Source organism: Tenrec ecaudatus, chromosome 13 (genome assembly GCF_050624435.1).
Source record: "Tenrec ecaudatus isolate mTenEca1 chromosome 13, mTenEca1.hap1, whole genome shotgun sequence".
In the NCBI taxonomy this organism is placed as follows: Eukaryota; Metazoa; Chordata; class Mammalia; order Afrosoricida; family Tenrecidae; genus Tenrec; species Tenrec ecaudatus.
Window position 1 is genome coordinate 427,813 of NC_134542.1, and position 13,147 is coordinate 440,959.

General features: G+C 49.0%; 1 protein-coding gene across 1 annotated transcript in view; it reads left to right on the forward strand.

Annotated features, from left to right (window-relative positions):
• Window positions 1-13,147, forward strand: part of LOC142424768 (contactin-associated protein-like 4) — a 129,015-nt gene that overhangs the window by 90,735 nt on the left and 25,133 nt on the right. The window contains exon 14 of the mRNA XM_075530106.1: window positions 4,995-5,122. Within this exon, the coding sequence (XP_075386221.1) occupies window positions 4,995-5,122 (128 nt within the window). The remainder of the gene's footprint in view (window positions 1-4,994; window positions 5,123-13,147) is intronic.

A 13,147-nucleotide genomic window follows, 5' to 3' on the forward strand; every position in this document is an offset into this window, starting at 1 on the left:
GCGCATACACCTGCGTGGTCATGATTAAGAGCACCCCCGTTCTTTCCTTCCTGAGGACTTTGCTAGGAGTGGGTGTCCCCAGAAGTTCCTTTTGAGCACTTATGGAAACTAATCAAAGGGTTTTCTTCTTACTTCTCTTAACCTGGTCTGCTATGCCAACCTGTTGTGTGAGCGGGTATCCTGGTAGGGGTCTGCTTGGTCTGTCTGCAGCATCTGCTCCGTGGTGGCAGATGTATGGTTCACAGTTTGCTTAGCAGGCTTGCCCTCGGCGTTCAGAAGTGGGGCTTCTTTGTGTGTCTTTATGGAGGTCAGGCTATCTCTCTCACTCCTGCTTGATGGGGAGAGGGGCAGGCTCCATCGCCTCCAGGGCCTGGGTGCCTTCCTTGGGCACAGCACCAAGACTTGGGGTCTTTGCGTGTTTGTCGGGCTCTGTGCAGCCGTCTCTGTGTGCAGTGTGCCCAGAGCGCTTTCTGCTTTGTTTCCCGAGCATGCCTCACCACGAAATGTCATCTCCTCACTGTCTAACTTGAGCGTGTGCTTTCTTCCCTTGTCTCGATTGAATCGTTGAGGCTTTTTCCTTCTATTTATCTAAATCATGTGTCTTTTAAACATAAAGTACTTTGATGTGCTAGTTAAATTACTGTTTTTGCTATTGTGCTCGTTGTTTTCGCCTATTATTTCCCCCTCTTTGTTTTGCTGCTCTGATATCAGTCTTTGGGGTGAGATTTAGCCTCTTTAGTGCCATTCCTTCATTTTTATCGATGCGTGTATTTAAGGGGTTGGATTTTCCTCCGATCGCCACTTGAGATGCAGTCAATATCCTGGACATGCTGTTTACAGAACAATGAGTCTGAAACAGCGACTGGGGGGTCGGTGAGTCAGCATTCCAGTGTCTACATCCCTCTGACTTCAGATTTCTTTATCAAGAGTTCTTAAATTTACAGGGTTTGTTTTTTCTTGCGATGTTGATCATGTGTTTTTCTTGTATTGTATCTTGGTGTGAGTGTGTTATTTACAGTATTTCTCATTGTTAGTTTTGGTTGTATGCCACATGGCCCAGGTTTTATGAGCCTTCCAGATGGGCTTGAGCGGAGCCTGTCTTTGTTTGGATTTGAGGTGTACCTGCTGCTGCCAGTGGCCACTGTGTCTATCCGGCCCCTGGCGGCCCCCGTGTGCACAGCACAGCTGCCCCGGGCCTTGCAGAGCAGATGGGCGAGTCTGTCCTGGGGAAGGAGCCTGGTGGTGCAGTGGGTTGCACATTAGCCTGCCAACCACAAGGCCAACACTTTGAAACCTCCAGCTGCTCCGCGGGAGAAAGGCAGGGCTTTCTACTTCTGTAAAGAGCTGGTCTTGAAAACCAACAGGGCAGTTCTACTCTGCCCTGCAGGAGGCTATGGATGGACTGGAGGGAGCAGCAGTGGGTTTGGGGGTTCTGAGTCTGGTCCTACGAGATGATCTGGCTGAGTCTGGCCATCACTCTGTGGCAGATAGTCAAGTGCATGGCATTGCCGGCCCCCAGACAGTCTCTCTTGGAGATTATGTTTCTGAGATGGTCGATATCCCCACTGACTCCCCGTCTCCCTCTCGGGTTACATCCTCCTGAAATATGTGTGTGCATGCTCTTCTCCCACCCTCCAAACGCTGCTGCTTCACTGGATGTGCTGTTCGGCAGCGCTGAGCCTTGCCACGGTTGCTCCAGAGTCCACCGCGTCAGCTTGGACAGCACCTTGGGTCGGCCCTGCTCTGGGCTTGCTTTCCGTGGTGATTCCAGCACTGGCACCAGCTCCTTGAAGTCATAGCAGGACCTCCTGGTGCTCACTTTCCAGCTCACTTCCACTTGCTGGCAAAGCTCATAGGTTTGGGCTCAACTTTGGCATCTTATTTTGTGTCACAGGTATGAGAATTGTTGCATTGTCTGGCTCTTTAATGGTGTGTTGGGGTACACGTTGGGCTGCTAACCACAAGGTCAGCAGTTCTAAACCAGCAGCCACTCGGTGGGAGAAAGACGAGGCAGAGTGACTACCTTGGGCACACACAGGGGTAGCTCTGCCCTGTCCTGTAGGGTCCCTGGGAGTTGGCATGGACTTGATGGCAGTGACTTTTATTGGGGGCATTTCTTTCATCTTGTCTTATCTTTTGGTATTGCTTTGGTGCTCAGCAATGTTTGCCTTTTGTTTTTTGAGTTACCTTTACAGTGAATGCTTTTAAAATAATTTATCCTTCTCCTTATTCAATCTCTTTGCGTTTTTGCTATTTAAATTTTTCTTTGCCTCTCATGGATTGCCTGTATACCCATCCCACCTTGCCCCCTCTTCCCATTTTATAAGTTTGGCTTTGTCAGAACCTAATTCCCATCGCTCGGAGTCTGCCATGTGTGCCATCCGATCCTCCATCTCCAGTTAAGTTTCGGGTCTACAACCCAAGAAAACCCAAACTCGCTGCCAACGGGCCTATGTCCACTCAGAGTGACCCTGTGGGTTCCAGGGACTGAACTCTTAGCGGAGCAGACAGCCTCGTCTTCCTCCCATGGAGGGTTGGTGGGTTCTGTGGGCAGCACCACCGTTTCCATAGCCACGATCCTTCACTGTCCACTGCTGCCATTGTGATTGGAAGAGGAGTAGCCTTTGTCCTCTCAGGAAGTGTAGGGGGGTCGACATGTTCACGCACAGAGTTGTCCAGTTGCAGCTCTGACACGCGAGTGAGGTCAGTGGGGAGATCCGCACACCTCCGCTTGCTTTTTCCTAGAGGTTTTATGTTTCTGATGATAATGTAACCTGGTCAAATTGCTTTTTGTTTCCATTTTGCATTGCTGTGAGAGAGAAATAGGATTCGACTTATCTAGGTACTCATGTGTCCACTGACCCACTAGGTTTATGCTCCTGAACCTCATGGCCTGTAGATGCTTCTGAATTGTTTTGTCTGATGTGCACCATGCCATCCGTAACTGCTTCCATTCCATTGCCCCTCACACTGTCCTCTTCCCTTGTTAAGTCCAGGTGGGCACGTGGGAGTTCGTTATTGTGTAGTTTGAGCTATTTTGAAGGCCTGAGATGTTTATAGTAAGATAAACAATTAACAGGTGATGTGCTTGTGTGTGCGCAGCATGGTGATAAGGAGATTACAATCAGTCTGTTGACTTGCACAGGCTGCAGGTGGTCCTGAGGGGCTCGTGGATGCCAGGGGAAACCCGAGGTACCCTCTCCCACCAAGCCGTCCCCCGTGTCAGAGGTGGCCCACCACTTCTACCCTCCCCTCCTCCCGGCTCCCACAGTGGCTTAGTGACTTCATGTCGCAGAGCCCTCTACACATCCACAAGAAGGAGCCTGGGGAAGATTTTAGGCTTTTTAATAAAATCATACAGAGTTCCATAATCTTATAAGTCTTTCAAAACAGATCTGAGAGTTCTTGGGCTGAATTCTTAAGGCCTGTGCAAACACGACTCTGTAAGTTTGATTCCAAGGGAAGGTGGAAGCAGTAAAACTTTGCAAGAACCTGTCAGCCGGGCAGCTTTTAAAGAGTTTAGCTTCCTGGCAAATCCATCACCCCCGAGTCAAACTAGAATTAGGAGCCATACTGACTCACAAGACATTGGTGAGGGGTGCCTGTCCCTCTCCCACTGCTGGCGGCCACATCTTCCACCAGCCGGAAACAGCGGCTCCCCGCCTCACCTGCCTTCACAAAACAGCAACCTGGGGCTGGCTCCTCAGTCATCTGAGGACTCTGCGCACGGCTGGCCCGCGGCAAGAGCGCCATGCCTGCAAGACAGGTCCTTGGACATTCGGGGTTCCTCGCTGAGTTGCCCCACAGTAGGGCCACCCCCACAGCCACCACACCCACGGGAAGAGTGGGCGCGATTCTGCAACGAGGCCGGGCCTCTCTCCCAGCCTCTCCTGTAGGCAGGCCTGTCCACGGCATGTGCTGTCCCCAGAGCACGCGCTGTGGGTGTGGGCAATCTGCATTGTACCCTCTAAGTTAGCGAGAGCAACTGGAAGCTTAATTGGGGAGGGCTCTGGACCATTAGGCTAAATGCGGGGAGCAATTCCATGACTCCAAAGTAGCGTGCCCTGTTTCGTAGTTTCTACCACTCGTTCCTTTCTCAGAGATGTGCTTTCTGACATGGGAAGAAGATGATAGCTGCATTCATATTTTAGTCTGACCTCCTTTTCCTTTATATTTGACAACTGTTTTTTCCTAAATAAGGGAGATTCCATTGCACAAAAAAACAATGTCTCTCACGCAGTGACTCGGGTTTGTTGTTCTAGCTGTCGACTGGGGGCAGTGAGTTTGGGTATTTTTCATTAATCCAGTCAAGATGGGACAGGCAGCAGCTGAGCGAAAAGAAGCCCGGTGTTAGTTACTCCGTCCCCATAGGTTCAGGGGTTACACATCCTCACTGAACTCTCTTTTGTCTGTACATCAGAAATCAAATGAAGCCTACGCCGTTCGTAACAGGAAGATTTTTTGAGCATGTAGGCAGCCCTCAGTGTAGACCTCGGAAACTCTCCCAGGGGACTGCAGATGGAGGGCCGGCCACCTCCCAGGTCAGCCTGGCACATTCTCCAGGGACGACGTCGGTTCTTTCATTGGGCAGTAAGCAGTGTAGCGATTGGGGGGTGGACTGGTGGGGGTGGGGACAATGTTGTGGGCTGTCACTGTGCTGGCTGGGACTGACATCTGGGGCCAGAAGAATCCCGAGAACCCCCACAGTGAAGTGACCGGATAAGGAGACAAAGCAAGAACACCACGCTTTCCTACAGCATGTCCATGGAGGACCCTGAGCAGGAAAACCGAGCCATGGCACGGGGTGGTTCTCACACTCACCCCGAGGTGTCCACAAGGGTAGTGCTGCTTCTTCAGGCCGAGGAGGTGGCCTTGGCTGTCCCAGAGGGCCCGCTCTCTGGGCGATCTCAGGCGGTGCCGTCTGAGCGGGCCCTCTAAGCCTTGGCCTCCTGTCCAAGCCGGGACTCTGGAACTCAGCTGTGTTTTCTCCCCAGGACCAGTGACAGCGGGCTGCTGTCCCACAAGGAGCACCTGCCTGTGGCTCAGATTGTGATCACGGATACTGGCCGGCCGGGCTCTGAGGCTGCGTACCAGCTGGGGCCCCTGCTCTGCCAGGGGGACAGTAAGTACCGAGCCTGCGTGGGGCTGGGGGTGGGGTGGATAGCCCAGAGCCCATGGCTGTGGCTCGGTGGTTTCTTGGAAGGCCACGCAAGCATTAGGCCAGAGGCAGCGTGTGTGGCCAAGGGCCCAGCCTGGCCACAAGAGTCCTAGGACTTCCTCCAGGACTACTGGGTTGTCACGAGGTGTCACCGGGTGCCACGGGGTGTGGGATCCTTCTGCCACACACCCCTTCTCAACCAGAGGTGCACATGTGCTGTACAAACCTTCCTATCTCTTGCAAGACCAGGCCACCAGCCGGAGCCAACCAATGAATCAGAGGAAGGTCACCATTTGATTCTCTGGCAGGCCTGTAACTCCTCCTCCCCCACTTCTCCTCCTCTGTCCTCTCTCACTCAGTCGTCATGGTTCCTGAGACGGAGCGCACATGCGCTGCTTGTCCTCTACGGCGTTTTGCATGTAAATGCACTTTAGTAGCCAGGGCATATTTCCGAGGGGACTCTCCAGATGGACGGCTGTGTCCACTGACCTTCTCTACGACCCTGGAGCCTAGGAGCACCCCCGCCCTTGGGAGCTGGGTCACGTGGTACAGACTGGCAAGTGTCTTTGAAGAATCAGGGTGCCTCGCTGTGCCTCGCCAGATGAACCCCCAGTTTAACTTTCTCACAGCTCTTAGGCTCCAGCCTGGATTCGAATATAAAATGAAAATGCAAACTGCCTTACTTTGACTCAACACTGCGCCACAACTGTGGTTGTCACTGGCTCTGAAAAACTGAGATGTGAGTAGACAGACACCCCTTTAAGCCAAGAGGGGTTTCCGGTCATGTAACAACCCTGGACAGCACTGGTGCAGAAGAAAGATGTAGATGGAGGCCGCCTTAAAGCCGTGGTTCCTCATTTGTAGGCCACTGGAGATCACCTTGCAGAGGGGTCTGGGGAGGAGACGAACCAGACAGGGTGTGATGTAGCAACGATGGAAAATACAACTGTCCTCTAGTTCCTAAATGCTTCCTCCCCCACCCTCACTATCATGATCCTAATTCTACCTTGCAAGTCTGGCTAGACAAGAGGATGCACACTGGTACAGATAGAAACTGGAAACACAGGGAATCCAGGGCAGATGATCCCTTCAGGACCAGTGGTGGGAGTGGCGATACTGGGAGGGTGGAGGAAGAGTGGGTTGGAAAGGGGGAACCGATTACAAGGATCTTCATGTGACCTCCTCTCTGGGAGACGGACAACAAAAAAGTGGGTGAAGGGAGACGTCGGACAGGGCAAGATATGACAAAATAATAATTTATAAATTATCAAAGGTTCATGAGGGAGGGGTGAAAATGAGCACCTGATGCCAGGGGCTTAAGTGGAGAGCAAATGTTTTGAGAATGACGAGGGCAGTGAATGAAAAGAAGAAGCTGTGGCTCCTGGTGGACTTGGGGTGGGGCTGCAGGTCAGACGCACCTGCTGGACGATGACAGAACATCCGGGGCTGTGGCCTCAGTGGGCTGTGCTACTCCACCCTGGCTCTGAGTGTGTCTGAACTCAGGGATGGGGTACTTCCTGCCTGTTGAGTCCAACACCATGTGGAGGCGATGAGATGCCCCTCGCCCAGATTTTTTCGCCATTGGTCTCCAACTCTCAGATACCCTCTCCAGACTCAGGGCTTCTGGAGGAGAATTTCAAACCTTTCTAGTCATCATTTCTCTACCATGTGTCTAATTTGTGGGTGCAAGTAGGTTGACCTCCGTTTTGTATATGAGGCAGGGTTATCTGCTCAGTACTTACCCTCAAGAAGGGATCACTGAAGATAAAGACATGGTGGAGAAATCAGACGGTTCCCAGAAAGAATGGCATCTGGGATCTGAATATTCATCTTAAAAGAAGCAGCTTTCCAAGTGAGGTGACAGTTGAGCCCACACAGAAGAAACTCATCAGTCTGTGCTTCCTGTCACCCTAGGACCGTAAATAACAAAATCTAAGACCTGGGGAGGGAAAGTGAACTTAAGTTTAGCTGATACGCACCAAGCTTGCAGGAGGTTATGGATGACAGTGGACGCCCAAAGCCCATTTGCAGAGCCTCCACGTGGAATGAGCTTCCACTGAATACCCTTGGACCATTAACCAGGGATGTAAAAAGACTTGCCCTCAGACAGAAAGCATTGGGAAGTGAATTGTTACAGATGTAACTGGGTTAAAATTTAACATCATTTGTTTTCCTTTTTAACTCGGTCTTAATTTGTTCCTTATTGTATTATTTTCTGCTTTCTTTGAACTGAACATAAAAATGTAATTAATATCACTGAATAAATTGTATAGAAATTGTCTAATGAAAACCTAATCTGCTGTGTAAACTTTCACTGGAAACACAATAAAAACCCATTTTTTAACGGGCTGACTACCAGGGTGGGTAGTCACCATTCATAGTGGGCCCTGGACACTGGTCCTGGTCCTGCTGAGGAGTACCCATGGGGACCACATCAGAGACGTCCATGGCTTCCATTCAACCTTCTGAGAGTTTATTTTGGTTGTTGCAGATGGGAAATACTTCGTTTTACTAACTTCCTTCGCCCCACCAGTCTTTGGGAGAGAGGAATTCTGCAAACTAGCTTTACCCACCTGAACCGCAAGGTTGTTCATGGACATTCTGCACATGGACTGGAGAAGCCCCTCAGCTGCACTTGGCCTGATGATCTGAAATGCAAAGCCAGGTTTAATCTTCAGCATCTGAATCCCACAGCCCATTTCATGCCATGTATTTCCTTTCAGATAATTTATTCCATTAAAATTTTAAATTTCATCTAAGTATCCTCCCTGCTGACATGGCCGCAGAAGTTGGGAGACCCGGCTAACTAGTTTGTTGCGCCTCTCATTTTGTCTGCAGCGAGTACAACAGCTGTCTGGGAAATCATAGCTGCCCAGGACACGTTAATATTTAAGGTGCGCGCAGCAATCAACAACCCCATGGATGCAGACAGACCTGTAGAGTGATGATTTCATTAATTTCTCTTCCATCTAAACCATCTCAGACAATGGAGGATCAATCCCATTTTCAAAAATCCCCAGACAACGGTGCTCGACAGCTCCTGTAACCGCCAACCCTCCCCGGAGCGACCATCCTGCACCATTTAGAAATGCTTGTAGCGCTTAATTCTCATGCTTCCCCCTGGGGTTCTTCTCTGACCAGCCCCCAGCCCATCCTCTCCCTCCATAGCCCCTCCCTCCCACCCTTCCCCTTCCTGCCTCACCCTCCTCCCATACCCAGCTCCGTATGCTTCCTCTTCTTCCCGGTTCACTCCACAAATAACGGGAGTGGGCTTATAGGCCGAGATGCCCTGTAAAAACAGATGGGGAAAAGTTTACTGAATGCCTCATCATTAACAAGAAGAGGGCTTGGTATCAAGGTCATTGTGTCTCATGTTCATGGCCTGCCCAGTGGTACATTCGGAGCAAAGTGCTTCCTCGCTGTTCTCCAGAGCTCCCTGTGAGGGCCGAGCGGAAGGGAGGGAAAGCAAGCCCACACAGGCATGGTGTGGCAGGGAGGGCAACGGGCGAAACAGGGAGGAAGTCTTTAATGAGAAGGTGACATCAGAAGAGACTTCAGGCCCTCCAGGAGGTCAGATGGATTGGAGCCATCCAGGCTGAGGGAGTAGTGTCTGGGAAACTGCGGCGAGAACCGAGATGACTCAGTAGACTATGAAAAGCCAGCCGGCACACATCAGAGCCCAGAGTCACCATTGGAGGGAGGCTCACTAGCAACCTGAGAGATGTAGGTGATAAAACCACCTGGGGCAGTTACATAATCTCGTGTCAGCTTGAGGCTATCATGAGTGGAAGGGTGGAGGCTAGCCTGTCAATCAGATCACAGGATGGTGAGGCCTCCTCGTGGGCGTGGCCTTCTCATGAGGATTCTGGGAACTTCCTCTCTCTCCCTGGAGGAGGGCCACACTCTGTCTGCTTCATCTTCCTATAGAGGAGCCCTGTGGAGACCCCTGCCAGTGCTGAGATGCTTCCACTGCCACTGGATCCACAAGACTTTTCATCCACTGTCCTGTGATCTTCCTGCATTCGGTATCATTGCATGTGCTGCGTGAATCTGAAGAGAAATTCATAGACTCATGTTGGACATAAGGGCTAATATCAGACTTATGGACTTGATCTGGCCTGGGCTAGGATGTTTTCCCAATATACAATTGCTCTCTGATATAAGGTTCTTTCTTACATACATATGAGTGTCTTTAGTTTTATGTGTCTGGTCAACCTGACTAACTCGCCTTCCTTGCTGAAAACCAAGAGGACTTGAAGTACTTGCTGGTGACAATCGAAGACTACAGCCTCCATATGAATTACAACTCAGTGTAAAGAAAACAATCCTCTTAACTGTATCAATAAATAACATCATGACAAACAGAAAAGATCAGAGTTATCCAGAATTTCATTGTACTTGGATCCACCATCAGTGCTCATGGAAGCAGCAGTCAAGAAATCAAATGATGCATTGCATCGGGCACATCTGCTGCACAAGACTTCTTTAGAGTGTTGCAGAGCAAGGATGTCACTTTGAGGACTCAGGTGTGCCAAGCTAACCCAAACCACGGCATTTTCCATCGCCTGGCGTACATGTGAGATCGGGACATCAAATCAAGAAGATGCAGAAAAATGGATGGTTTGGGTGAAGAATATTGAAAGTCAGATGGCCTGACCGAAGAACGAATGGATCTGTCATGGAGGAAGCAAGCTAGTGCCCTGTAGGAGTGAGGGTGGTGAGACTTGGCTTCACCCGCCTTGGACATAGACCAGAGAGACTAGTCCCTGGGAAAGGGCACCATGCTTGGTCGACTAGAGGGTCAGCTCCAAAGAGAAAGAGCCTAAGTGAGACAAACTGACAGTGGCTTCAACAAGGGGCTTAAATCTATCAGTTGTGAGTGTGCTCATTCTTGTACGGAACCACCTTGACGGCACCGGACAAAACCAGCATGCGTTAGATGTCGCCGTCAGCACAGGGATGCACACGCAGAGCCAGCGATAAGCATACGCTCTGGAATCCAGCCGCACTGCCACCGAGTCATTCGAACTCATCACAACCCTGCAGAGGGCTCCCAGTCGGTATATCTCTGTGGAAGCAGGCAGCCCCATCCTTCTCCTTTACAATGGCTGGTGAGTCTGAACTGCCTACCTTGCAGCTAGCAGCCCCTGCCGAACTCACAGCCCCTAAGCACTGGAGGCTACCAGATGTCCTTTGATGAGGTAGATATGAGCTCAATTTGTAAGAACAGCTTTTGAGACTAGTTAACATTTTATATGCACACACCTATTACATTCCGCATGTTTCTCCGTGCTGACGGTGATGAATAGGCTTTGTTCTTCCTTTCCAGCTGGTCTACAAACCAAAACCATAATTTTACCTCACCATACATTATTATTTTCATTTTGCTTTATATTTGATCCTAATTGATATTTTCTGAAACATTTGAAAACACCATTTAAATGTCCTCAAAGAGGAGCCAGTGAGGTCTATGATCAGCACATGAGTGTCCCTGTCCTCATAACCAGGGCGGGGTCCTGCTCTGGTAGAAGAGTGCTGCGTCCTCGCTTACTCTTCTCACTGATGATTAGAAATGCAAACCTGACTCAGAATGTAAGACCCACTTGTATTTTAATAATTTCTCTACATAGTTTTAAGGCCGAGATAGTTGGGATTTTGTGTAGCTTACTTTGGAAGTAAACATCTTGCTTTATAAAGCAATGTACCTTTAATAAACTTCCTATTCCTTTTTATAGGATACTTGATTATTGGGATAATTTATTCCCAGGTTAAATAAAAGTTTTTAAAAAAGAAAATATTTATGAAATCACCTGGAATCCCATCAGGCTATCAAAGTTAATGTTCCCGTGTGTGTGTGTGTGTGTGTGTGTGTGCATTTATTGAATATATAAAATAAAAACTCACTGCTATAGAGTTAATTCTGACTCATAGTGACCCTCTAAGACAGAGGGAACTGCACACATCATAAAGGTATATGCATGTATTAAATACACATGCACATAGATGCAATGTACCATTTTCATTCTTCTTTTTCACACACAGCCAGCATCACTTTACTTCTTGATTGAGCTGCCCGAGACACAAGTGAATGTGGCTTTCTGCTAATGCACTTTGTCCTCCCCTCGCTTCCCACTGGTAGCCATCAAGGATGTCTCTTTCCATGTGAAAACCTTCCCTTGACTTGCACACATTGTGTGTACGACTTTTGACAGCAGTTGGACCATTTCTAAGTTCCACTAGCAGTGTATGCAGTTCCATGCACACCCTCCCACACCCTCACCAGCATCATTCTCCTCTGTTTGGGGGTTTTGCTTTTCTAACTGTGCTGTCAGTTCTTGAATGAGATGACATCTCGTTGTTGTTTTGCTTGGCTCTTCACTAATGGCCCATGATCACACACATTTCTCCATATGCCCATTGGCCACCAGAATTTCTTGTTTGATGATGTGTTTGCTCATGGCCACTGTCCACTTTTTAAGTTGGATTATTCGTCTTTTTTGTTGTTGAAGTGTTGAAGCTTCGGACCAATTTTAGAGATGAATCCCTTGTTCGATGTGACACTGACAGTTTCCCCCCAGTCTGTGGTTCTCTTTTTGCTTTGGGTGAAAACTTCGCACAGACAACGTACATATACAGTCTAGGTTCCCACCCCTGAGTTCAGAGTGTCCACTCAGTTACCCTGGACTCTCCCACTGCCTGCTCTCCAGGAGCTGCCAAAGGCACTGGTGAAGAAGCAAAGGGTGTCCCAATGCCAGTGTGGGGCATGAATACATTTAGTATTTCCTTAATAAATTCTATTAAATGGACGCTACTCCATTCATACCTGATTACTTTAGTTTCTCTGAGTCCAAGTATTAGTAAAGGTTGCTGATAAGTAAATATTGGTCAGAAGATTTCAACAAAGAGGGGCAATAAATGGTGAACATCACCCAGAGATGTTCTCTCTCTGAACAGAGGCTTCCCCTGGGAAGCAGATCCTAATCCATTCAATTAAACCACACCTGAACTTCCTCCTGGGCCACCTACCACAGCCTACTTAGAGAATGGAAATTATCTGAAAGACACACCATGTATACCCGAGTATAAACCAACCCAAAATTTTCAAAATAAAATTTCAAAATTTTAGTTTGAAAATGTCGGGTCAGCTGCTACTCGAGTATATACAGTACCTTGAAAACCTTTTCTCTCACTGGAATCATACGCAATTCAAGCATTCCTGGGCCTGGACAACCAGCCTGGTGAGAGTCCCTATGGTTTGATCTTTCTTGATGGTTTAATCTGAGTTTTCTCTCAGGATCCTTTGACACTGCTTCTGCCAGGAGTGGCTCCAGGTAATCTTTCCTCCTGAGCGTGTGGCCTTGTACCTTCGAATGTGGTGGTGCTCACTGTGACTCAGCACAGACACAGCTGCCCAGAGGACACTGAGCGACGCCCACGTACCTTCATTTAGTTACACCCCAGGGAAAAACTGAAAGCCAAAGAAACTGGAAACAACTCCAAGAGACCCAAAATATGGCCGTGCACACCCTACTGAAATTTGGGAGCTACCTCAAGAACAGATTTGATGCCTTGAGCACCATGCCCAAGCCCTAGACAACATCACACATGGAGACAGTGAAAGGTCAAGCACAGACGACATCACACATGGAAAAAGTGAAAGGTCACCGAAAAGACAGGAAGGGAGAAAAGAGCGAAATAGATGTCGCAGGAGGCGCTGCGACTCTCTCTGAATGCATAGTAGCTAAAGGGAAAAGGAAACCAAAAGATGAATTAGAAGAGCGGATGAAAGAAACCACCGAGCAGCTAGAGCAGACAGAGTGCAGGGTTCGAAGGGAAGAATGTGCTGGCTTATCAGGAAGTGTGCAACTTCTGAAAACCAAACAGGAAGGACACGGTCAGCATTTCTCAAGCGGAAAGAATTAAAGAATTCAGGCTGCAAGTTGAAACATTGAAAGATTCTATGGGCAAAATATTGAACGATACAGGAAA